General features: G+C 34.1%; 1 protein-coding gene across 1 annotated transcript; it reads right to left on the bottom strand.

Moving 5' to 3' along the window:
* Nucleotides 1-19,954: 19,954 nt before the first annotated feature.
* Nucleotides 19,955-23,361, bottom strand: LOC139188554 (uncharacterized). Its single transcript, XM_070806162.1, has 7 exons — nt 23,250-23,361; nt 23,070-23,165; nt 22,005-22,249; nt 21,329-21,379; nt 21,118-21,245; nt 20,719-21,027; nt 19,955-20,306 (listed from the first exon to the last, which is right to left on the bottom strand). The coding sequence occupies exons 1-7, from the start codon at nt 23,359-23,361 to the stop codon at nt 19,955-19,957; spliced, it is 1,293 nt and encodes a 430-aa protein (XP_070662263.1).
* Nucleotides 23,362-24,464: the final 1,103 nt, after the last annotated feature.

Below are 24,464 nucleotides of genomic sequence, written 5' to 3'. Positions count from 1 at the left end.
GCTTTATTCAAGCACAAGACATTTTTTAAAGGGAAAATTAGATTTACATCATTCTTTTTATTATTCCATTGATTAAAATCTTATTCATTTTTAATTTTTGATCAAGGTCCTTGGATATTAAGAACATCATTAATTATTTGAATAATAAAATATTTTTTATTTTTAAATATATTCCTTTAGTGTCAAAAATGTTACAATTAGTATATTTATATTTATGGCTAAATTTTTTTATCATATATTTTTAGTTTTTAGTTTGTACCTATTTTTAATTTGCAAATATTTTTTAATTTGTACCAATTTTCTTTTCATTTTTAATTTGTACCCATATATTAGTTTCTTTTTGTTCCCATATTTTTTAAAGTTTTATTTGTGTTTGTACCCATGTGTATACTGTCACGTGACATTGTATATTTAATCAATGATAGAAAAATTACATATGGTATACTTATATTTTATGCCTAAACTTGTATCCTATATTTATATTTTGAGTTTGTACCCACTTTTAATTTGCAACATTTTTTTTTAAATTTGTAGTATTTTCTTTTTAGTTTTATTTTGTACCCATGTATTAATTTCTTTTAGCGCCTATATTTTTTTAAAATTCATTTGTAATCATAATTTTTAATCTTTTATCTGTACCCTAATTTATTTATAATGTACCCATTCTTCTTTATTAATATACCACTTTGTTATATGTGAAATGTACCAATTTTTTTAACACTATGGATACATTCTTTTGCCATTTATTATTTCTTATTTTTACATAGTTTTTATCCATTTATTCAATCAAAATGTTTGAATTTTTTTATTGTTACCGTTTCTAATAGTATTATAATGAGAGAATTTAAATTTATAGGATTATAAATATCATAAAATATCAAACAATTAATGTCAAAACTATAAAAATAAAAATATTAATAGTAATATAATGAGGTGTACAAAGTCAAGGGACCTTGATCAAACTTTGAATACAATTAAGGTTTTAATCAAAGAATGTTAATGATTAGGGATCGCATCCAAAATATCATTTTTTTAATTATGGCGTGTTACGCATGACTTAAACATTTTAAATGTATTTATATGAGTAAATTGACAAAAGGAAAGTCAAATATTTGAAGTAAATGAATAATCTTACATCATGCTAGAAGAAATCCCTCATAAATCAATTAAAGCAGCTGAATTCACATAATAAAATCGGTCTATATAGAATTTACATTAAGAATAGAGAAAATAATATTTAATAAACTATTGATTGAATCACATTATTGCTAGCCCATTGTGAGGCTAAGCCCACCCCCTTTCCCTTAGTGTAGATAATATCGTTTGTTAAAAAAAACAATCATTTGACAACTAATTTAATCACATTATTATCTGGTTGTGAAAGACATTTTTATAACCGGCATTACACGCCTCTTAAGATGTTTTGAACGTGTTTAAAAATAGAGAAAATAATATTTAATAAACAACTGATTGAATCACATTATTGCTAGCTTATTGTGAGGCTAAGCCCACCCCCTCCTCTTTAGTGTAAATAATATTGTTTATTAAAAAAACAATAATTTGATAACTAATTTAATGTAATTTAATCACATTATTATTTGCGTGCAAAAGATCTTTTTCATAACCGGCATTACACGCCTCTTAAGATGTTTTGAACGTGTTTAAAAATAGAGAAAATAATATTTAATAAACAATTGATTGAATCACATTATTGCTAGCCCATTGTGAGGCTAAGATGTTTTAAACGTCTCTTAAGATGTTTTAAAAGTGTTTAAAAATAGAGAAATTGAATCCATTATTGCTAGCCTATTGTGAGACACTAATTAAAAAAAAAACAAACAAACCACAAAAAATAAATATAAAAATACTGTTAAAATGACGAAAACAACTTATTGAATCACATTATTGGTAGCCTATTGTGAGGCTAAGCCCACCCCCTCCCCCTTAGTGTAGATAATATTGTTTGTTAAAAAAAAATCATTTGACAACTAATTTAATGTAATTTAATCACATTATTATCCGTGTGCGAAAAACTTTTTTTTATAGCCGGCATTACACGCCTCTTAAGATGTTTTGAACGTGTTTAAAAATAGAGAAAATAATGTTTAATAATTAACTGATTGAATCACATTATTGCTAGCCTATTGTGAGGCTAAGCTCACCCTAAGCTCACCCATTCTCCTTTAGTGTAGATAATATCATTTGCTAAAAAAGAAAAACAATCATTTGACAACGAATTTAATCACATTATTATCCGTGTGCGAAAGACTTTTTTTATAACCGGCATTACATGCCTATTGACACACCCCGACCCGGAATGTCCACTAAGACTTCGAATCGAGCTGCGCTGGCCGACACCTGGAAGGTGACGAAGCCATAAAGTGCGATGATGTGGAAAAATATGAATAAATTTAAACTTAAGAGTGCCTAAATACCAGAGTGCGCTGGTGAGCGGGAAGGAACCCACTTCACGCGCGATACAGAGCATATGTATAGTACAATAAGGTGAGATAATGATTATACCATCATAAGATACATCTGTGCTGAAAAGTGCCACGAATCTTCGTCAATACGGAACTCTACTGCTAGAACCTGGAGGGGTACAAAAAACAGAAAATGTGAGTGAGTGAAATAAAACTCTTCAAACCAATTCCAACTACCAAAGATAGTAGCCCCTCACCGTAATACCTGTTTAATTTCCTAGAAAATAACAGGTGTGACTATAAATCAAAACCATAACCAAAATGATAGTCTTACCGTTATGCTACATCAAATATCTTAACAGGAATGAGTAACCCAGGTGAAATAAACCAATAGGAAATGGCATGTTAGCCAGATCCACCCATCATGTACGGTTGAATCAATATCTCATCCCATATATGCTAGCATCTCATCACATATCTCATCATAAATATATACCAGCATTTCATCATATATCATCACATATATGCTAGCATCTCATCATAAATATATATGTTAGCATCTCATCACATATCTCATTATAAATATATGCTAGCATCTCATCATATATGCTAGCTCATAACATATCTCATCCTATATGCTAGCATCTCATAAGTCGGAGTCACCGGTAGTGACCTGTACGACATATTCATATCTCATCGCATATGCAATTAATATGTCAGCTGGATTCACCTATTGTGGCCTGTACAACTAAGTCCATAGCTCATATCTCAATTTGGCTGAAGTCATTTCTAGTAACCTATACGACACTATGCTTGCACACGAGTCGGAACCACTGTAGTGGTCTGTACGACAGGACTGGGTGAAAATGAATATGCTCAAGTACTACGATCAAGTGAAGAGTCACCTACGAGTCGGAACCACCTATAGTGGTATGTACGACAGGCCTGTGCACTTACCTTGAATTCAAGGTGAGTGTATGGTGCGGGAGGTGAACATTATGTGAAGGACTGTGCCCTGGCCACGGGCGGGAGCACTAACACCGGGGTGCAGGTTTATGAGCTTTAAATGCATCTAACACTACAAAAAAAGTAGTCATTACTGACGAATATTTTCTGAGGGCCCCAAAAAACCGTCGTAAACAACACATTTTGCGACCATAAAATATGGGTCGTCGGTAACATGACATGAAACAAATTTTTATTACCAACGTACATAATGTCCTTGGAAAAAGTCTCAAGTTTCGTCGGAAATGCACTTTTGTTTGGCGGGAAGAATTGGCGCCAATTGTATTAATGACGAGTAAAGTTCTTATCGGAAATAGAATGGTTATTTCCAAAGGTTTACTTATGTTGACGAAATTGATTTAGTATTTTTGAGGGAAAAGAAGTCCTCTCGGTAATGTTTTTATATTTTTGAGGGAAAAATGGTCATCCCAGTAATACTTTTATATTTTCGAGGGTGATTAGTTGTTGTCGAAGTAAACATATTTTTTCCTACAAAATTTTTTCTTTGTCAGAATAAATTTTTAAGGCATATGATTTTGTTGGAATCAATTATTTACCAATGGTCACATGTGTCGTTGGAATATTCTTGAAATAAGTTTGATGCTTAATTTAAATTCTACAATAAATAGATCATATAACTTAGAATACATATGGAGAATATTGGACCATAAAATTAAAATAAAATCGTTGAGCAAAAAGGCATATAATTTAACATAGTATTATATGAGAAAGAAATAATTTGCATGTCTTTGTTAACTCGTAACATTTATCCTGGACACTAAACAAAGTATAACCACATCACTTCCACAACTAAATTGTGAGTTTTTTTTTATAACCGTTGAAAAGTTTTGTCCTGTTACTTAATATTTGAATGTCAGTTTTTTGTGATTTTTATGTATGCGATCTTGGAGCATATACAAAACAGTTTGACGGTTGGATTGTTGAAACTAGTTTTGTAAAATGTGTATTCCTTCAAAACGATAGATTCAACAAACACTTGGAGTTTATTTTATACTTCCATTAGGTAGAACATAATATTGTGTGGTATCCATTAGTGCAAAATTTTTAAATTGAAGATCGAATTGATTCATCGTACTCTTATAGGGTCGAGTTTGATATTACGAGCGATTATATATATTTACATTTTTTGCACTTCTTCAACAACGGTTAAATTTTATTCTATGGTTTATGAGATTATAGTGACAAATTTCGGAATTGACCTCTTCTCAAAAGTTGTCAAGCTTGATATTACGAGTGTTTGTATATTTTTTTTGTACTTCTACATTAATTAAAAACTATTAAAATCTTAACTACAATAATAACCATAAGATTTAATCTTACATATGTGAGATTAAATCCTTACCGTTGAATTTAATCTAGCAATTAAATCATAAAAGTGTTTTTGGCGGGCTGCCAAAATTTTGGCATGGCGCCCAAAAACTAAACTATATTTCCAAAGAGAACGCCATTTAGCGCTCTCCTCATTTTCATTTCTTTCTTACGACTTCTTTGCCTTTCCTCTTTCAGAAACAAAACCCTAGCCTCCATCCTTCATTTCTCAAAGTCTATCGCAACTTCTCTCTCTCCATCGCTCAGTCGCAATCCATGGCATCCTCTCCAAAATCTCACTCCCTGTACATTTTTCTTTGCCTTGTTTGCTTACACTATGTGAACCCTAATTTTTCTATTTCTTTGGGCATCTCAGGTACTCCCAATACTGGATCTTCGTCTTCTTCTCCAACCATGAGATCTCACCAGCGTATGTCTCGGTGGATGAGATTTCAGAGGCGGTGGCGGTTTTGGCATAATTGCCATTGCCAGTCGAAATGGGAATCGATCTCCAAGATCGATTGAATTATGGGGGGCGAATGTCCACCAGTGATGGCGGAAAGAGGATTCATCCAACCTAGATTCTTTTGTTTGATATTTTCCTAATTATCGTATTGATTTATTCATAATGTTTCTGTTCTAGAAATTGGTCGGTGATTTTATAAATTGGTATAAAGAATAACATTTAGTTATGTATGATGATTAAAATTCTGGTTTTTTCTTTCAGCAGGTTCAGTAGTAATTACTAGTTGTTTTGTTTGTTTTACAACCCTTTTTTACTGTTTCATTAGCTAGGAAGAATCAAATGGGTTCCAGTTAATTGACTAATCAATTTACTAAGAGTAATTTCAACTGGGATTTTAATCTAACCATTGGTGGGTGGAAATCCCTGCCAAATATGGTATGTATGTATGCATGATTGTCTTTGGCCAAGCTCAATGGTTTTGTGATGAGATGTTTCAATTCTCTACATTGTTTCAAGTACTAAATCCCCATAGGAGATCTCTGGATTCAACGCTGGACATGTCGATTTTTCTTTTAGGAAACACCGTGAGATGAAATACTGATGTTTGACAATTTTAATATAAATTTTGAGTGATGTTTCATTCTTAAGCTTTGCAGTTTCTAGTTATATTTGAGCAAAGGACTTGCAGACATGGTAAACATTTGATATTAATTTTTGGGCTAATGATTGATTTGGTTTATCGCATTGGTTTGGTTAATTTATATTTGCAAAAATATATGTATTCAGTAGGTTCATAATCTAATCATGTGCTTATCTTTTTTTAAAGTGTTGTCCTTAATATAATTTGTCAAGAGTTCAATTGCAAAGGAATACATGCGTAGAAGGTTTAGAGGCAGAAACTGTACATAAAACGCTAGTTTTAGAGGTAGTGCGGTTGAGAAGAATATCTAGAAACTTGATGATTGTAAGTAAGTTCTTGGCTGCATTTACTCCATTCTCTGCATATGCAATGCTAATTTTGCACTATATGCTCTTGTTGGAGTTAATTTTGTATATCTGTGCAAGTCTTCAATGGTTAATTTTTGGCTTCATGTGTGGACTGTTGGAGACTATGCAGATGCTTATGTTTATGCAGATAGAGAGACAACAATTGCTGAGGCTCAAGCATTAGGTGCAGTATTTCACTCTCAAAATCCTTTCTTTGGAGGTGTTCAACTATGCATATAGTTTAACATTATAATTGTTAAACTGTGCATATAGTTTTACTTTCCTTATATTTTTAGATTCTTTGGATTTATAGCATCCTTTGATCATAGGGTGGTACGAGAAAAATTAAAGAATGTATTGGAGGTGTGTTTAATTTTCACTTTAACCACTCACTTGCATTATTTATGGTATAGATTGGTGGTTGCTATGTTCACACCTTGAGCTAAAATTATGCAAGGCTCTTCATTACAGCTTATGTTTATTTTCAGATTTTCATTGTTTGGGTTTCTTACCAATTGACAATTATATTGTGCTTGATATAAGTTTTTTTTTTCTTGTAGAATAAAGATAATAATTGTGGATCAATGTTCATAGCACTACATTCGAACTCCTTGACAGTTGGTTAAAGTGGACATGAAAAAACTAGTGTTATAAGACATATCATAGGATTGTAACAAGTACATGTAAAAATTTTACATTTATTTTTTTTTGTATATGTAGTTGAATATATGATTATTAATATTAAACAATTCTTTCAATAAAAATTGGCATTGAAAATATTATTAAATTAAAAAAATTGTATTTGTATCCTTTTATTTTTGCTGACGAAGTAGGATCAACGGAAATGTATAATTCCAACGACTCTTGACCCTCACAAATATGTTTTTGTGCGTATTTTCGACAATTCTCAATTGTTGGCAATCGTAATTGCAACGATTGTGCACTCTTGTAAACAACATTTTACTGTTGGAAAATCATTTTTTGACATAATGTTTTGGTCGTAAGAAAATCATCGCAAAAAATAGATGTTGTTTGGAAAGTATATTCGACGACCATACAAGTATTTGCGACCACATAGACATGTCGAAAATAAAATAATTTTTCATTTTGAAAAATCAATTCCGACTAAAAGATAACTAGTAACGACAAGCCACAACCGTCGAAAATGCTTCATTTATGACATTTGGTCGAAAAAAAAAGTATTTCCAATGAATCAATTTGCGACGCCCAGCAAGGGCTTTTCCCATCGTAAATAAGTATTTGTGACGGCAAAATACCTTTTCCAACGACATTTGACCCTCGCAAACAACCATTTATTTTGTAGTGTAATACCACATGTACGACTCATAAGCAACCTGTATGACAATGCTGCTTACTATTGCAACCTGTACGACTGTGTTAGAGTTGCTTAAAACATAACTATAGTTATACCATAACCCCATCAGTTCAACTAATACCGTATACTTACCTGAACTTACCTGTGTGTCCTGCGTTCATTCTTGCACTCCAGAGCGTTCACAATAATTACGTGCAAGGGATATACATATGGATGTACCAGGATGTAAATCTGAATTTCAACCATGTCATAATATTTCCAAATATATAAACATATTAACAATTGGCCTAAAATACAATAACTGTAACGCCCCACTCTCGAACAATTTACTTTTGGGAATAATTATTAGTGACAAGCCCAGCAAAACACTAGTTTAAATTAATTATCACTACTTACGATTCTTTACTTCAATCACTAAATTTCTTACATATCGATTTATAATCAACATTTAACCATCAAATTCATAAGGTTAAACCTAGCTTTTTCCACCAACCTTCTTCACATTGTTCAATTCCCCAAACAAAGCTTTTGTCTCAATTATTTAGTCTCATTTATTATATGGTTGCATCTAACGTCTTATTAGACTGCCTACGTACCCTAAACAGGGATCAAGCCGTTCGTAGTTCACTATAATTATTTGTAAGTACATATATAAATCACTTTAGAAACGTTTTTGGAACTATCAATTATATACATATGATAAGGGGAAAAGATCCACTCACCTGGAGTCCACGCTATGATTCTCTAGCACGCACATCAAAAAGTCCCAAATGATTGGCGCATGTGGCCAATTATAGAATCATATCTTAGAACTCTTATCAATAGAATACTTAATTAACATAAAGCACATTCTCAAGGACGTTCTAAAATAGTTTGAGATCCATTGACCACAAGTCAACTGTCGATCAACCCTGCAAAACTTGATCCGGAAGATCCGCATCTTAGATTTCTAATATGAAACCTCCAAAGATACACATTATACTTCTAGAATAACATACTAAAATTTCATCACAATCCAACGGTCGGATCTCCGCCAATTGCCCAAAATCAAGTGGCGGTTAACATTTATTTTACGAACTTACAAAATCCAATTCGGGAAGATCCTTACTTCAGATTCCCGATCCATAATTCCTATGATCCTTAAATATTATGTACTTTAATGTATTAAAGTTTGGTGACGATCTAACGGTCGGATCGTCGATTCATATCTTTACCAAGTAACGTATCCTAATGAGTTTAGGTCCAAACGATCAACCTATGATATACAATTACCAAAACTAAATTCAAGACATCTAATTTAGCCTAAGGATAACATTGACGGTCCCCTGGCCACGCGTCGCCGCGGGTGGCGGTCGGCCGCCTCGACTCGCCGAAAAATCCAACTATTTCCAAAAATTCTAAAAAATTACAGAAATGAAGATCTCAAAGAGTGGAGCAAACTTTATACCTGTGGTCAAGTTCAATTTGGCCTGGAAAAGCCCAAATTTTGCTCAAACCCGCCGGAACCCTAGAAAATGGCGTGCTTCAATTCGACCTTCATACTCACTCTGACGCCTCTACCATCATTTGGGCTTTGTTCCTGTGGTTGAGGGGAGCCTATTGGTAGTGACAATTGACTGAGTTAGCTTCATGATTTGTGGATTGCCGTCGAACACTCACACGCACCATCGGTGCATTTCTCTTGAATAAAAGGCCAAATTGTATGAATTTAGGGGTAGAAATGGTAGAGAGAAGGCTAGGGAGGTGTTTCCAGGTGATGGTTCGGCTTAATTCATCGGAATTTGGCCTGGAAACCATCTTTTTCCATGGTTCCCACCGGCCGGGTCACACGGGTCAAGGAGGACCCGTTTTGGGTTCCCTCATTTTCTTCTTCTCTCCTTTCCCTCTTGATTCTTCTCTCCCATTCGTCACTCTCCCTCTGTCCTCTTTTTTGATTGGGTAGTGCCCATCTCCTTCCTCTCCCTCTCCTTCGCTGCCATCAAGCAGCCCTCATTTTCTTCTTTTTTCTTCCTCTTTTATTAAATCTCCATCAACCCATTACATAAAAGAAAAATTAATAATAAGAAATGACTAAGATAATAAATAACAATCTTTACCAACGTATTTTTGGAATACAGTAAGGTAATAGTTCATACGCGTCATGAACTAACGACCAACGAAAATCAATACCCTTGCCTTTAGGGTATTCTCGTAAATTTCACCTTCTATGATTTATAAAATACTAAAATTTTGGGACGGGTTGTCACACCTCTTAAGATGTTTTGAAAGTGTTTAAAATAGAGAAAATAATATTTAATAAATAACTAATTGAATCACATTATTGTTAGCCAATTGTGAGGCTAAGCTCACCCCATGCCCCTTAGTATAGATAATATCGTTTGTTAAAAAAAAAACAATCATTTTACAACTAATTTAATCATATTATTATCCGTGTGCGAATGACCTTTTTATAACTAACATTCCACGTCTCTTAAGATGTTTTGAACGTGTTTAAAAATATAGAAATTGAATCGCATTATTGCTAGCCTATTATGAGGTACTACTTAAAAATAAATAAATAAAAACCACAAAAAATTAATTATTAAAAAAATAATGTTAAAATGACAAAAATGCCCATGCATTATTTGATGCATTATTTTGGGATGCTTTGAAGTTTTTTGTCTTGGGGGTATTTTTGTTGAAGCTTGGTGACACCAAAATCACTATTCACCTTTTCCATTGGCTTTATATATATAAGCTTGATAGGTATTTACCTTGAATTTGAGGTGCTCAATGAATTGATCTGGAGTTAAAATCTTATGCCATTCAAAATCAGTAGTTATGAAAATATTCTTCATAATGAAAATAATGAATTAAAAATACTGATGCAGATAGATATTGAAGATAGATTTATTGAAAATCAAATGTAGACCTGCAATTTTTGTCTAATGACAATTGTTGAGAATGGAAAATGAAATGGTGCTCGCAGGCATCCTTGATATGTTTTGAAAATAAAAGTGTTTACAAATTTGGACTGGATAATTCTCAATTGAGTATGGCTTTTGTTCTGGTTCTAGAGAATACGCAGAAGTTTCAGCCTCTTGAGAAAGGGAAATGAGCTTGAAAGATATAGCCGAGAGGCCTTGAGATGTCATCATTGAAGATTGAAGTGAGAATCCCACTCTACATGTGTTGTGGGTTGGAAAGGTGCCAAAGACTGATAATGTTGTCAGAACACTGTGGAATCACGCGTCTTCTTTTCTGAAATGAAATGATGGCTACTGCTAATGAATAGTGAAAAAAGTGATTTTACTATTCAAGAATAGTAAACTGTCTGGAATCATTGTTGATGATGACTACTGCCTTTTGGTGTCGTCTATTAGCAATTATTACATGGTAAAACTGTTTATTCACATGCGTTCACATGTCGATTACACATCAAAGGGGTTTTGAGAATCTTGATAATCTGCCCATAGGGGTCTTCTGGCTGGCTGGATTGATTGGATGTTGTGATGATACATCTGATGAATTTGAATCTGAGTCTTCTTCTTTATTGTGAAGTAGAGCTGCTTCTGCCATTAGCTGTTGAGCCAAATCTTTAAGTTGAGAGGATTTTTCTTTCTTTTTTTGAACTTGTAGATTTGGACGATTTGGTAATGCCTTTAAGAGATGATGACGGACTAATGTTTGATAAAGATTGTTCTGGAATATTTGGCAATGCCTTCTTTGATTGTGCTGGAATAACTTGGATTGGTTGTGCCAGAATGGCTGCTTGAACTGAAATGGGAGGAAATTCTGATTGGACCAAACTGATGATCTTTTAGAGGTTGAATTTGTCCCACCATTTGACTGCCAGTTTCAACTTCATAATTCCACTTCATTATCCACGGGATCTTGTACTTGGCCATGAATAATAGGAGTAGTGTAATCCTATAGTTGAATATGCTACGATCAAATTTTCGTTGGAAACCATTTGAAAGAACTGGCATTAATTCTTCGGGTAGCAAACTAGCTGTTAGACCGTGAACTGACCACCATTTGGGAAACCATGCTGGAAAATTCAATTTGAAATTTCTGTCAAAAGTTATGAACCATGAATGACTAAAGTCTGCTGTCTGGTGAAGAAAAATATTAGTCTATGCTTGGATATAATCAAAATAATTATAAGTGTTATTGGGTAGTGATGTATTTTGAGAATGAAGGGGTTTTAGCTGGTAAAGGGGGAGTCCTCATTCTGTTTTAGTGAGGAATTTTCCAATGTGAAGGGAATGGTAAATGATTTTATTTTCATGGGTTTTACTAAATATTAGTTTGATAGAGATGAATTTTGTCTCCATGAGAATGGCTTGGTAATATTTGAGTGTTTTATATGATTCTGTGGGTTGGTAATGGAAGTTTGGTGGAAACACTGTTTTGGCTATTTTCTCGGGGGCTTGTTCTTGGTTGATATTGAAAGGGATATTAAAAAGGTATTACATTGGATTTTTATTAACATATGGGGATGTTTTGGTATAACTGGTAGACTGGGATGAAGTGGGATAAGTTGGAGATGAATATGGATCATAAGGGCTGGCTAATGCCGTTTGATAATTTGGTCTAGGTGTTTGGTAATTTGGTCGAAAGCTGCCAACCGTGGATCCTAATGGTGTGAAACGGTTGGTAATGGCTAGGGCTGATGAGGAACCAGGAATATATTTCTGTTTTACTGGTGGTGGTGGTGGTGGTACAGTGGCCGGAAGCCTCCTCTGGCTATTGCTTTTGTTGGTTGACATTCTTCCCTTGCAAAAATTCTCTGGTTAGGAAATCGGGGATGCAATTTTGGCTGCCTTTAATGTATTCAATATCAAAATAAAAAATACTTAATATGGCTTGCCATCGTGCAAAAATCTGTTTTGATGTAATGTTTTGAACATCTTTTTGTAAAACATGTTTTGCGGATTTGCAATCGACACTGACTAAATTTTTTTGATTTAATAGATCATCTTGAAATTTGCTAATGCATAATACAATAGATAATATTTCTTTCTTAATAGTACTATAATAACTCTGTGCAGAATTTCATAGTCCTGAATGGAAACGAACAATTTGTTCATGAGAGTTGGAAGAAGTTGACTGCTTGAGGATACCTCCAAACCCAATGATCATAATGACTGTAGTCTTGACTGTTGTCCCCATAATTTCTATCATCGTCAGTAGATATAGCTTCCGCACCCATTGGTATTAGAGCCAAGTTGGTGGTAATTGTATTGCTTCTTTGTATTTTACAAGTAAGGTTCATTTTCAACCCTTCAATTTACAGTCTATCTTATTTGTCAGTCCTCATAGTCGTTTGTTCAATTCTCCCACCAAACAGTAAAACGTGTTCCAAACAATAAGTCCCAGGAGAGGCATGAGTGGATCGCATGAGCATGGAAGAAGTTTAGCTAACGCACGAGGAAGGTGAATCAGTATAAGTTTTCTGTATTTTGCTTGTTTGATTTGTGAACTTTATGAGTAGACTATTTAGATCTAATTCAATGGCCAACACTAGCTCTAGATCAAGTTAGGTGTTATTCCAGACATTGTTAATGAAGAACAAAAACTTGATTTTCAAACTGATGATAGTGTCGATTTTGGAGATTGGAATATCCCCAAGATTTCAAGTAAAAATATTTACAAAAAGAAATGGTCAGTAGCCTTATTCAGAAGTGAACATCATGTTAAAACTGTAGAAAAAGCTTATGCTCTTAATAAAGAACATGAAACTTGTCAATTATTTTCTCCATAACAAATTAAATCCCATAGGAAGGATGGTCATAATTATATTCATATCAGCTTAGTTCAAATAGCCGTAAAACCTCTAACCCGTAGAGGCCTTAACACCGTTATTTTGTTATATCTCCGAGATGCTAGATTCACTGATTTTAGTGATAGTATACTTAGACTGATTGAATCCAATCTTTACAACGGACCTATCCATTTTGATTGCTTTCCAGACCTTACCATAAGTCTTTCAGACCCCCATATGCTGAAAGCACTCACCCTAAATATCAAAACTTTAGGATACCAAGTCCTTGAAGGAACACAACCCTTGGCACTAATATACCGAGTCTATTACAAAGTCACTGGCACAAACATGAATTTTCAAGCTTTAACCAAAAGTCCTAGAGACCATACACTTTTAATCCAAACAAATCAAGAAAATGCAAACATTAAAGTTCCCATAACCATTAGGTGGTCAGATATCAGTCTACCTTCAGATTGGTGTTTGATTAATGAAAGCAAACCTGTAGCAATCCAAAACAGTCTAGTTAATCTAGATAACATAGAACAATATTTCAACGGAACTGTTAAAATTAATTTTGACCGACCAGCAAGAAGATCTTGTGAGTCAATTCATTCACATAAATCATTTGCTCCTAGCAGAAATTCTTTTTCAGGATCCATACCAACCGATAGGATGGGTCAAGATCAAGAATTAATCAATTCATTAGCCAATAGGCAATTAAAAAATGTAGAAACAAGTTCTTCTGTTACTCAGCAAGAATTAATCAATGACTTGATTAACATCAAGTTAAAGTCAGTAGAAACCACATCTCAGGTTACACACCCAAGATATCAACCTCATACCCAAGATCAAGGAGAACAGACTTCTCCTACAGAATTCGATTTTGAAGAAAGTCAGATTAATCATCAACTTCTAGTTTTAAATAAACCTTCAAAAACTGAACCTTTTAAATGGGATAGGAAAAAGATTAGTGCTGATATTGAATCTATTGAAAATATTCCCAGAAGAAATATCTTTAGAAACAAATATACAAAAGAACAGAAATTGGAAATTTACAAAGAATGGACCGGTTTTATGAAATCCCACAAAGTTGAAGTATTTTTCTTCGATTATGTCGAAAAGTACTACGAGTCTGACAAAAAATTAGAAGTAATAACTAAAGAAAATTGGCTTAAAAAAGACAAAACTATTGTCTCTTCTAGTCATCCTCCACAAGAAACCATTCTTATCAAAACTGCCAATACGCAAATTCCAGCTACTCCTTTTAAGCTTCCTAAGGAAGATGCGGGAGTAAAACCAGTCATTGAACAAAATAACTTCACTAATCAGAGTCTTCATACCATTGGTAAACAATTAGATAAAATAGAAACAAAAATCGATAGGCTTTCCCAGGCAAAGTCTGAAATCAGGGAAAAACCCCTGGTTAACTTCCCATACTCTTCTTCAAAGGTAGTAGCCTTAAAAACAACCTCCATAACTCAAAAAATAGAACAAATGTTATTAGAATTAAAAAAAGGAAAAAACATTTCATGTTTTAAACCATCCAGAAGAATCCTCTTATGAAATATCTTCAACATCCTCGGAGTCAACCAATGCTTCAAATTCTATTCGAAAAGTTGAACACGCTTTTCAAAATCTTGAACTTAAAAGAATTACCAACAGATGAGTCAATTCAACATCTCTTACCAAGAATTGGTATCCCAGACCATCACCTCTCGACATTCAATTTGAAGAACGAAATATCCAAAACCAATTCTCTGTCTCTTCTGATAAATTCTATGAATGGAATATAGATGGTTTGTTAGAACAAGAGCTTCTTAATAAGCTCCAACACATCTTTATGGTTGCTAATAGCTATATTACCAATCATAATCTTAGCGAACCTCATGTTGTCGACCTTTTGATCACTGGATTTACGGGAATGCTCCATTCCTGGTGGGAGAAACATCTCACTGAACAATCCAGAAACAGGATAAAAAATGCTGTTAAGAAGGATGAAGAAGGAATACCTATTTTTGATGAGCACATTGGACAAGGGGTCCCAGACGCAGTAAATACATTACCCTTCACAATTATAGAACACTTCATAGGAACACCTAGTAATGTTACTTCTAGAATTCATGATCAACTCAGCAATCTGAGATGTCCAACTCTAAGCGACTTTAGATGGTACAAAGATGTGTTCATGTCTAAAGTCATGCTTAGAGAAGACAGTAATCAACCATTTTGGAAAGAAAAATTTATAAATGGATTACCAAATCTTTTTGCACACAAAATTAGAAATGTCTTAGTAAATGAAGATGGTATCATACCATATCATAACCTTACTTATGGAAATATAATTAATATTATCCAAAAAGAAGGCTTGAAAATGTGTATCAATATGAAAATTTCAAAACAAGTTAACAAAGATAAAACCATCGCTAAATACGAATTAGGCACGTTCTGTGAACAATACAGATTACCTCCAATTGCTCCTTCTAATAAGAAGAAAAAATCACAAGTCTATCAAAAGTACTTCAACAAGTACTCAGGTAGACAATACCTTAAATACAATAAATATAAAACTAAAAATAAACATTTTGAAACCAATAAATTTTATGAAAAACCTAAATCCCACTACTACAAATGGGGATATTACTGTCGGATTAAAAACGACAGGAAATACCACTTACTGTCGGATTATTAGGCAAAATCCGACATTAAATCGTGCAATGTCAGATATAGGAACCGACACCAACGCTACCGTCACAAAAAGGGTATTGACGTCACTTAGGCACCTTAAACTGACACCATGAAGCAAAGTAATATAAAATAAAAAGGAACAAAGGCGTCGCTTAAAAGCGACATTACCATTGACGTCGCTTATAAGCGACGTAGAAACGCGACAAGATGTTGATTCAAACCCACATTAAGTAGTAAATAAATAATTAAAATATCACACTTGGTGTTGCTTCCAACCGACATCAATTGAGCTAAAATAATAAAATACGCAAGTTAACGTCGCTTACAATCGACACTACACATATTAAAAATAAAAAATTTTACAAATCCTCACGTCAGATTGTAATTGTTATATTTTAATATATTTTTTCAAGTCTTCACATCAGTTTTTAATTAATAACAATTACAAAAATTTATATGAAAATAGTTCCAACCAATATATCATTTATAGGCCAAGTCTTAGTCAACCATGAACAAAAACTCATAACAAATATTTTATATTTCAAATAACATACAAAAACTCATCTGTCATAACAAACACCAAATCCGACATTACAAATACAACATACAAAAAACAGAAATAGAAACTATAAACGCCAGCAGAAGTGTCATACATAGTCAACAAGAAAGCGAACCACACTATTTAGCAGAACCAGAGCCCAAATGTGACCCTGTCCTTTTCGAGATGCTTCTCGAGTTCCTTCTTGAGATGCTTGTTGAGATCCTCCTTGTGATCCAATAAACCTTGTCATGTCCACATCTAATGGACCACCTGCAAGCATTCCAGAAAAACCTTCAATTGGAACATCCAGGTAAATCCTATCATGAGAAGCCATCTCTGGTCGATATACAGGCATTTGATATGGCGGCTGCTGCATGTATGACATGGGTGGCTACTACTGCATGCAAGCCATGGGTGGCTGCTGCATGTATGCCATGAGATGTGTCGGATACATCAGATATAGAGGTTGCTGATTATAGCCTGTATACGGATATACAGGTGCACCAGGAGGCTGATTTTGGGGTGACTGTTGGGTTCCTTGTGGGTATGGATATGGAGGAGGCGGCTGACCCTGGCCTGATTGTTTGGTTCTTGGGCTATACGGTGATATTATCTGAATTTTTTGCAGTAACAACTTAAATAGCTGATTCTGTTCCTGCTGCTGGCTGCGTGTTTCTGCAAGCAAAAATTCTAGATCTGCCATTCGTTTAGCATGAGCTTCTTCCTTCCTTTTCAATTCATTGTTCTCGGCCAACAAAACTACCACTGAACTCTTGGATGATCTTCTGGAAGAATTAGAAGAAGTTGAGGAAGATGCATACGACACCATATCCGGAGTCACCCCATGTCCATACCCTCGTACTCTATTATGACGCTCAGGACCCATCGTCTCCACATAAACCTGGGTCCTAAGCTCATCACCATCTTCATGCCCAGACTCAATCATAGTTTGAATATTCCCCTCCATAGTTGCCTTGCAATAAAATTTTTAAAAATAAGAATTCAACTATAGATAATAAAATTTAATAACAATGATATGCTACAAAGAAAAAATCAATTACCCCAGTGCGCTCCGACGTTTCATCAATCTAAGTGCGATCCTTTCGAGTATGACAGTGACGAAAAAACGAAACAGGATCTGCCTCCTCATGCTTTTTCCGCTATAATTATAAGTCAACAACAAAACAAAAAAAAAACAATTTTCACCAACCATCAAATTATAAATAAATTTCTACCAATAATATATTAAATTTAAAAATATCTACAATTCTTGAAAATGAACAACCCTTACAAGTTATGCCTTAACTCTTGCAAAAGACTTTGCACCAGTTGTGTGGTTCATCGTTTTCAACTGCCGATTATACTTATTTTTTGCAGCAATCTCCTAGAAAAAAATAATTTATTAAAAACGTTACAAACTTTAATAAAATAAATAATAAAAAGTTTACCTTCGTTTTTTCTTTGTTCCAGTAGGAGATCAATTCAGCCCACAGTTGAGGATCCACATTAGGAGGAGTTTTCTGGTACTCCTCGACTGGTTTATCAGTATAATTTTTTTTTTCAATTTATTTCTATACTCCTTATGCGCATGCTCCGCAATATGAAGTGTCATGTGCCGGATCATTGGCATTTTCGCCATATCCTCTTCTTGAAAAATAATAGTTTCCTGTACGCATAAAAAAAAATCAAGCAAATTAATTATTACTACAAACATTGACTAATTATACTCTCTTCTAGTAACAAAAAAAATAATTCTACCTTTATTCTTATCCAAAAAGCTTCTCTGCGATCTTCCTTTATTTGACGCCAATCACTCACCAACGGCATATGTCTAGAATCTCTTACCTCTGCCGCTACATGTTTTGAAAATGCATTGGAATTTTCACTAATGCATTTTCCCGATGCATCAAAACAACAAACTTGTTCCTTCCAGTTAGGAATCAAGGGTCCCTGTCCTCGTTGAGTTGTTCCTTATAAACAAAGAAAAAACAATTAAAAACCATGGACCAAAACAAAAAAACTAAAACTAAAAACCATAATAAATTAAAAATGAACAACCTTCGACTTCTTCCTCTTCGAAATGGGGTTGGTCAGCAAGTTCATCTTCAAAATGATCCATAACAAAACAATTTGCAAGAAGTAAAAAACTAAAAAGTGAAATGAGAGAAGAAGTGGAAAACGGAAGAAATTGGGAAGGAGATGGACATACTGAATTTTGGGAAGAAAAGAAAGCGCGGGCGAAATGGGGGGGGGGGGAATAAGGGAATTAAATATGGATGCTAACTTGGCGTCGGTTAAAACCGACATTAAACCACTGACATCGCTTTAAAACCTACTAGCGTCGAAATAACTGAGTAATAGTGTCGGTTTAAACCGACAATACCACTGACATTTACTGATAAAATTAAACCCACCTACTTTCTGACAAAATTTAATGAACCAAATGTTGCGTCAGTTTAGCTACACTTGGTGTCAGTTCAATCCGACACCATCACTGACACATTTACTGCTATTATTAAATCCATAGACTTCTGACAAAATTTAATGAACCAGCGACGGCGTCACTTTAGCTTAACTTGGTGTTGGTTTAAACTGACACCATTACTGACACATTTACTACCTTCCACACACTTTTGACAAAAGTTAATAAACCAGCATCGCTTTAACTAAACTTCGTGTCGGTTTAAACCGACACCATCACAGACACATTTACTGCTGCATCTAATAAGACAACAACTTTCTGACATAGTTATTTGAAATTTACATGGCGTCGCTTTAGTTAATCTGGATGTCGCTTAAAACCGACACTATTGTCTGACAAGCTTTAATGATGTGGCTGTTGCGTCGGTTTAGTTATATTTAGTGTCGGTTTAAACTGACACTACCATTGACACACTTTACTGCCGCATTAAATCATACAACCACTTTATGACCCACTTTACATACGAAGTGACTAATTGAAAATGGTCTTCCCAAGTCCACTTCATGTCGGTTTTAGCCGACACTACCTCATCCATGCCGTCGCCTAAAGCGACAGCAAAATAGTTTTAAAAAAAATGTTTAGCCCATAAAAATAAATATCGAGTTTTTTTTTTTTTTTGGTTATCTCATATAACATTTTAAGATTTTAATAAATAAAATTGAACTTAAACCATATACGTAATAGAAAACAAAAATATTGTCTAATTAATACTTAAAACACAAAAAACAGTTAATATATTTATTCCATGTCATCATATGTCGTGTCGTCGTCAGCATTGGCATTACTAGCGAACTGGGTAGGCAACGGTAATGATTCATGAAAAGAAGTCTCTTCCACGCCAATCCTTGTATGGAAATTTTCATGGTCAAGTATCTAATCATCCAAATTTGGTACCACATAATCTTCAATTGTATCACTATGCTCTAATATGTCAAACAAATCCCTTGGCTGTGTTCAAACAACTACGTGCCAATCTTTTTCAACTGTGTCCTCGACGTAAAATGCTTGTAATGCTAATATGAAAGGATCCTCTTTAAATCCTAGTCGATTGAAGTTCACCATAGTGAATCCATATTGATCAGTCTTCATTCCTCGTGGACTTTCACTATTAACCCATTCGCACTTAAATAACATCACAACTTGACCCCTATCTCCTGGCTCAGCATGACCATAATATTTAACCTCGAACATATCTACAACTCTGCCATAACAATTCACTTGCCCAATTGCACCAGGAACATTTGCAAGTACAAAGACACCACAATTTTGATTCTTATGCTTGTCATCCACAGATTTTATACGAAATCTGAACCTATGAACAATGTGACTTTTATATCTACTCACAACCCTGCTAGGATAATTAGCTAGTCAACGCAAGTCTTGAGATATCAACGTGTCATTAGGATGACATATTGAATTCATCTGTAATAAAATGATGATAAAAGTTGACATGATAACTAAAATCATGTTATAATTAAAATGTAAAAATATAAATTAATAATGTGATTGTTCTATCAACTCACATGTTGCTTGAACCATTCTCGAAATTCTTTCTTGCTTAGCTCCTGAATTTGTCGCATAGTTAACCTTTCTCGATGATGTTTCATTTTCAAGAATTTCTCATGTTGCCTGGGCATTTATGTCCAAATTTAGATAATTAATTTTTCAAAGTTAAGAAAACCAATAAAACATTAAGACATAAGATTAAACGTTCTTACCTTCTAAATGGGTGAACTTCATCACAATTATTTAGAATGTATCTATGGCACCGATCAAGAACATTTAGATCGAGCATCACATTTTCTCCTGAACCCATATAACATCCTTTGGAGTCAAAAATTGATAACCCACCAAACACTCCACGTCCAATACCATCTTCATTTCGGCCTTTACGGGTGCGACGAGACTCAACATCTCTAAGATACATGGAACAGAAGGACAAGCATTCATCCACCAAATATGCTTCAGCAATAGAACCTTCAGGACGACCCTTATTACGAACATAGTGCTTCAACATTTGCAAATACCTACAATTATAAACGAATCACAAATTATTATAATTATAAATTAAAGCTATGACTACAATTGTAAAAAATTTATAAAAATTTATTAATTACTGTTCAATTGGATACATCCATCTATATTCAATAGGCCCTGCAAGAGCTGCTTCATCTGCCAAGTGAACTGGAAGGTGCACTATTATATCAAAAAATGCAGGAGGGAATATTTTTTCAAGTAGGCAATTCTTGAATTCAGTTGCTTGAATCCTTCATTAAACTCATTCTTACTACACAACTGTCTGAAAATTGCACTCAACTCTAATAATACCATAGGAACAGCTTTAGGCAAAACCGGGCATATTGCAAGCGGGAGTAACTGCTGCATTAAAACATGACAATCGTGACTTTTCAACCCATATATTTTTCGTTCATTCACGTGCACACATCTCGATAAATTTGAAGAATATCCATCGAGGACCCGAATGGTAGACAACACTTTGCAAAACGCAGTTTTTTCTACTCTTTTCAACGTGAACAATGCTGGAGGTAGAAATGTTCTATTTCCTTCTCTATGTGGGTGTTGACTACGCCTTATGTTCAAGACTTCAAGATCTGCACGTGCAACTAATCCATCTTTAGACTTTTCTATATCTAGCAATGTTCCCACCACACTTCACATATATTCTTCTCGATATGCACAACATCGAGATTGTGTCTAATCAACAGATGCCTCAAATAAGGTAGTTCATAAAAAATAGATTTTTTCTTCCACTGACTATTACTACTTGTACTGCCCGAAGTTCTTTTTCTGCATTGCCCAACAGAAGCATCTTTCTTTGGTTTTCCAAAAGTAATAGAAAGTTCTTCAGACACTATAAACCAGTCCACTACCTTGGTGCACTACGATGCTCTCGATGACCATTAAAATTTATGGTTTGCCTTCGAAACCTATGATTATCTTCAAGAAAACATCGATGCCCCATATAACAAATCTTACGACTCACCGGCAAGTATATAGATTCTTTATCATGCATGCAATGTGAACAGGCTTTATAGCCATGTGTACTCCATCCTGACAACATTTCATAAGCTGGAAAATCATTTATAGTCCATAAGACGACATCCTTCATTGTAAAACTTTGGTTGGAATATGCATCATAAGTGGGAGTGCCCACCTCCCACAACTCATTCAACTTGTCAATTAGTGGATGCATGTATACATCAATCTCTTTACCAGGACTGCGCGGTCCTAGTATTAATAGAGACAACAACAAATTTGGTTGCTTTATGCACATCCAAGGCAACAAATTGTAAACAGAAAGCACCACAGGCCATGTGCTATGGTCATGCCTCATTTTCCCAAAAGGATTAAATCCATCACTGGCCAACCTTAATCTGACATTTCAAATTTCTGACGCAAAATCTGGTTATAAATTATCCAAATGCTTCCATGCTAGAGAATCTGAAGGATGCCTCATAAACTCATCCTTAGGACATTCAGTTGCGTGCCACCTTATATATTCAGCAGTATGCTTCGACATAAAAAATCGTTGCAATCGTGGTTTTAAAGGAAAATACCACATAACCTTAGCTGCGATCTTTTTTCTTAAGCTATCATCTGCATTGGTAATTTTATATCTTGATTCACCACAAACCAAGCACACGGTCAACTCCGAAGTATCTTTCTAATAGATCATGCAATCATTGGGACATGCATCAATTTTCACATACTTCAGACCCAAGTCATTTATCAGTTTTTTTTGCTTTATAACAGGATTCAGACAAACAATCCCCTTTAGGCAACATTCTTTTAATTAACTATAGTAAAGCGGTGAACATCTCGTCTGGCATTCCCGCTAAACACTTGATTTGATACAGTCTTACAACTGCTTCCAATTTATTAAACTCTTTAAATCATGGCCACAAATCTTGATCTGCCTCTTCAAGCAATCTAAAAAAAGTCTCCACCTCTTCTGGACGCCTTTCCCCAATAGGGGGTTCAGTAGACGGCCCAACACCTTCTTCTATAAATGGTTGGACAAATACATCATTAAGAAAATCATGCATACCAGCCACCTCATCTCCTATTTCTTCTTCTCCGATTGCCACATTTTGCTCTCCAATGTTTTTCTCACCATGATGTCGCCACCAAGCGTTTTTATAATCTTTATCCATATCAAACAATATGAGATGTTCAACAACAGTGTTCCTAACAAAATTATATCAATTACAAGATCTTTTGCAAGGACATCTAAACGTATCAGGGCAAACACCATTTGCAACTGCTTGGTCCAAAAACAAATTAATTCCAGTTGTATAAGCTTCCAAATTTCGAGCTATCGTCAACCAACTCCTATCCATGTTTTACCGCTTTACGAGGGCAAAATATTACGTTGACACTATGATGCCTACAATCTTTCAATCCCTATCATGTAGGCATAACTATTAGAATTTTCAATTTCTATCTTTCAACCCTCAAACTCTATCACGATTGCAATCTTTTAATTTTCAACACTTGTTATAGTAAAAACAAATTAAAATAACAACAAAAAGTTATCAAAATTATGCTCATCTAATCCATTCTAGTAAATAACAACCAAAAGTTATCAAAGTTATCAAAATAACAACAAAAACAAATTAAAATAACAATTAGAGTGCAAAACAAATTAATTTAACATAATATATTCTTATATTACTAAATATTATAAGTTTATGTTAATTTAATATGTCAATTTCACATAAATGCTTATAAATATTATTCATTTCCTTTTTCTCATAACAATTCAAGTGACAAAATTAATTAATTCGACTAAATATTTATTAATTTAACAAAAATAGTATAAATTTATCTAAGTACTTAAATTAGAACTTTTAAATAAATAAACTTGTGTATTATACAATATAAAAATTAAAGAATTTAGTGATAGAAACTTGAATTATGGAAGAATTCCGTCGTCGATCAAATCTTTATGTACTCAACCAACTCAAATAAATTCCCTACAAAAAGAAATTGAAATTAAAAATTAAACATAAGTGGAGAAAATAAAAATATTAGAAGCAAGAAAAACTTACTGTTGTGAAGAAGGAACAAATGAAGTTGGAAGAACAAATAAGAAAGGTACAAGAGAGAACACGGGAGGGTTTGAAGTTGGAAGAACGAATAAGAAAAATGCAAGAGAGGAGGAAGACAACACAGGGGAAAGTATATAAAGACAATTATTCTGTCGCTTACAACCGACACCGGATTTTAAAATATTTAAAAAAACTAAAATCTATGTCGCTCAGGACCGACGCAAGCTTTAAAATATTTTAAAAAATAAGGATAAGTTTGTGTGGCGTCGAAATAAGGACAAGTTTGCGTCGGTTAAAACCGACATGTCCCTGACAGTCTTGACAGTCGTAGCAAGCGACCTCGAAATAGGCCAAGTTTGCGTCGGTTTAAATTGACGTGAGCCTAATGTGCG

Source organism: Malus domestica, chromosome 10, assembly GCF_042453785.1.
Source record: "Malus domestica chromosome 10, GDT2T_hap1".
NCBI lineage: Eukaryota > Viridiplantae > Streptophyta > Magnoliopsida > Rosales > Rosaceae > Malus > Malus domestica.
Note: the sequence above shows the minus strand (reverse complement) of the source record. Positions and strands in the feature narration are given on the sequence as shown.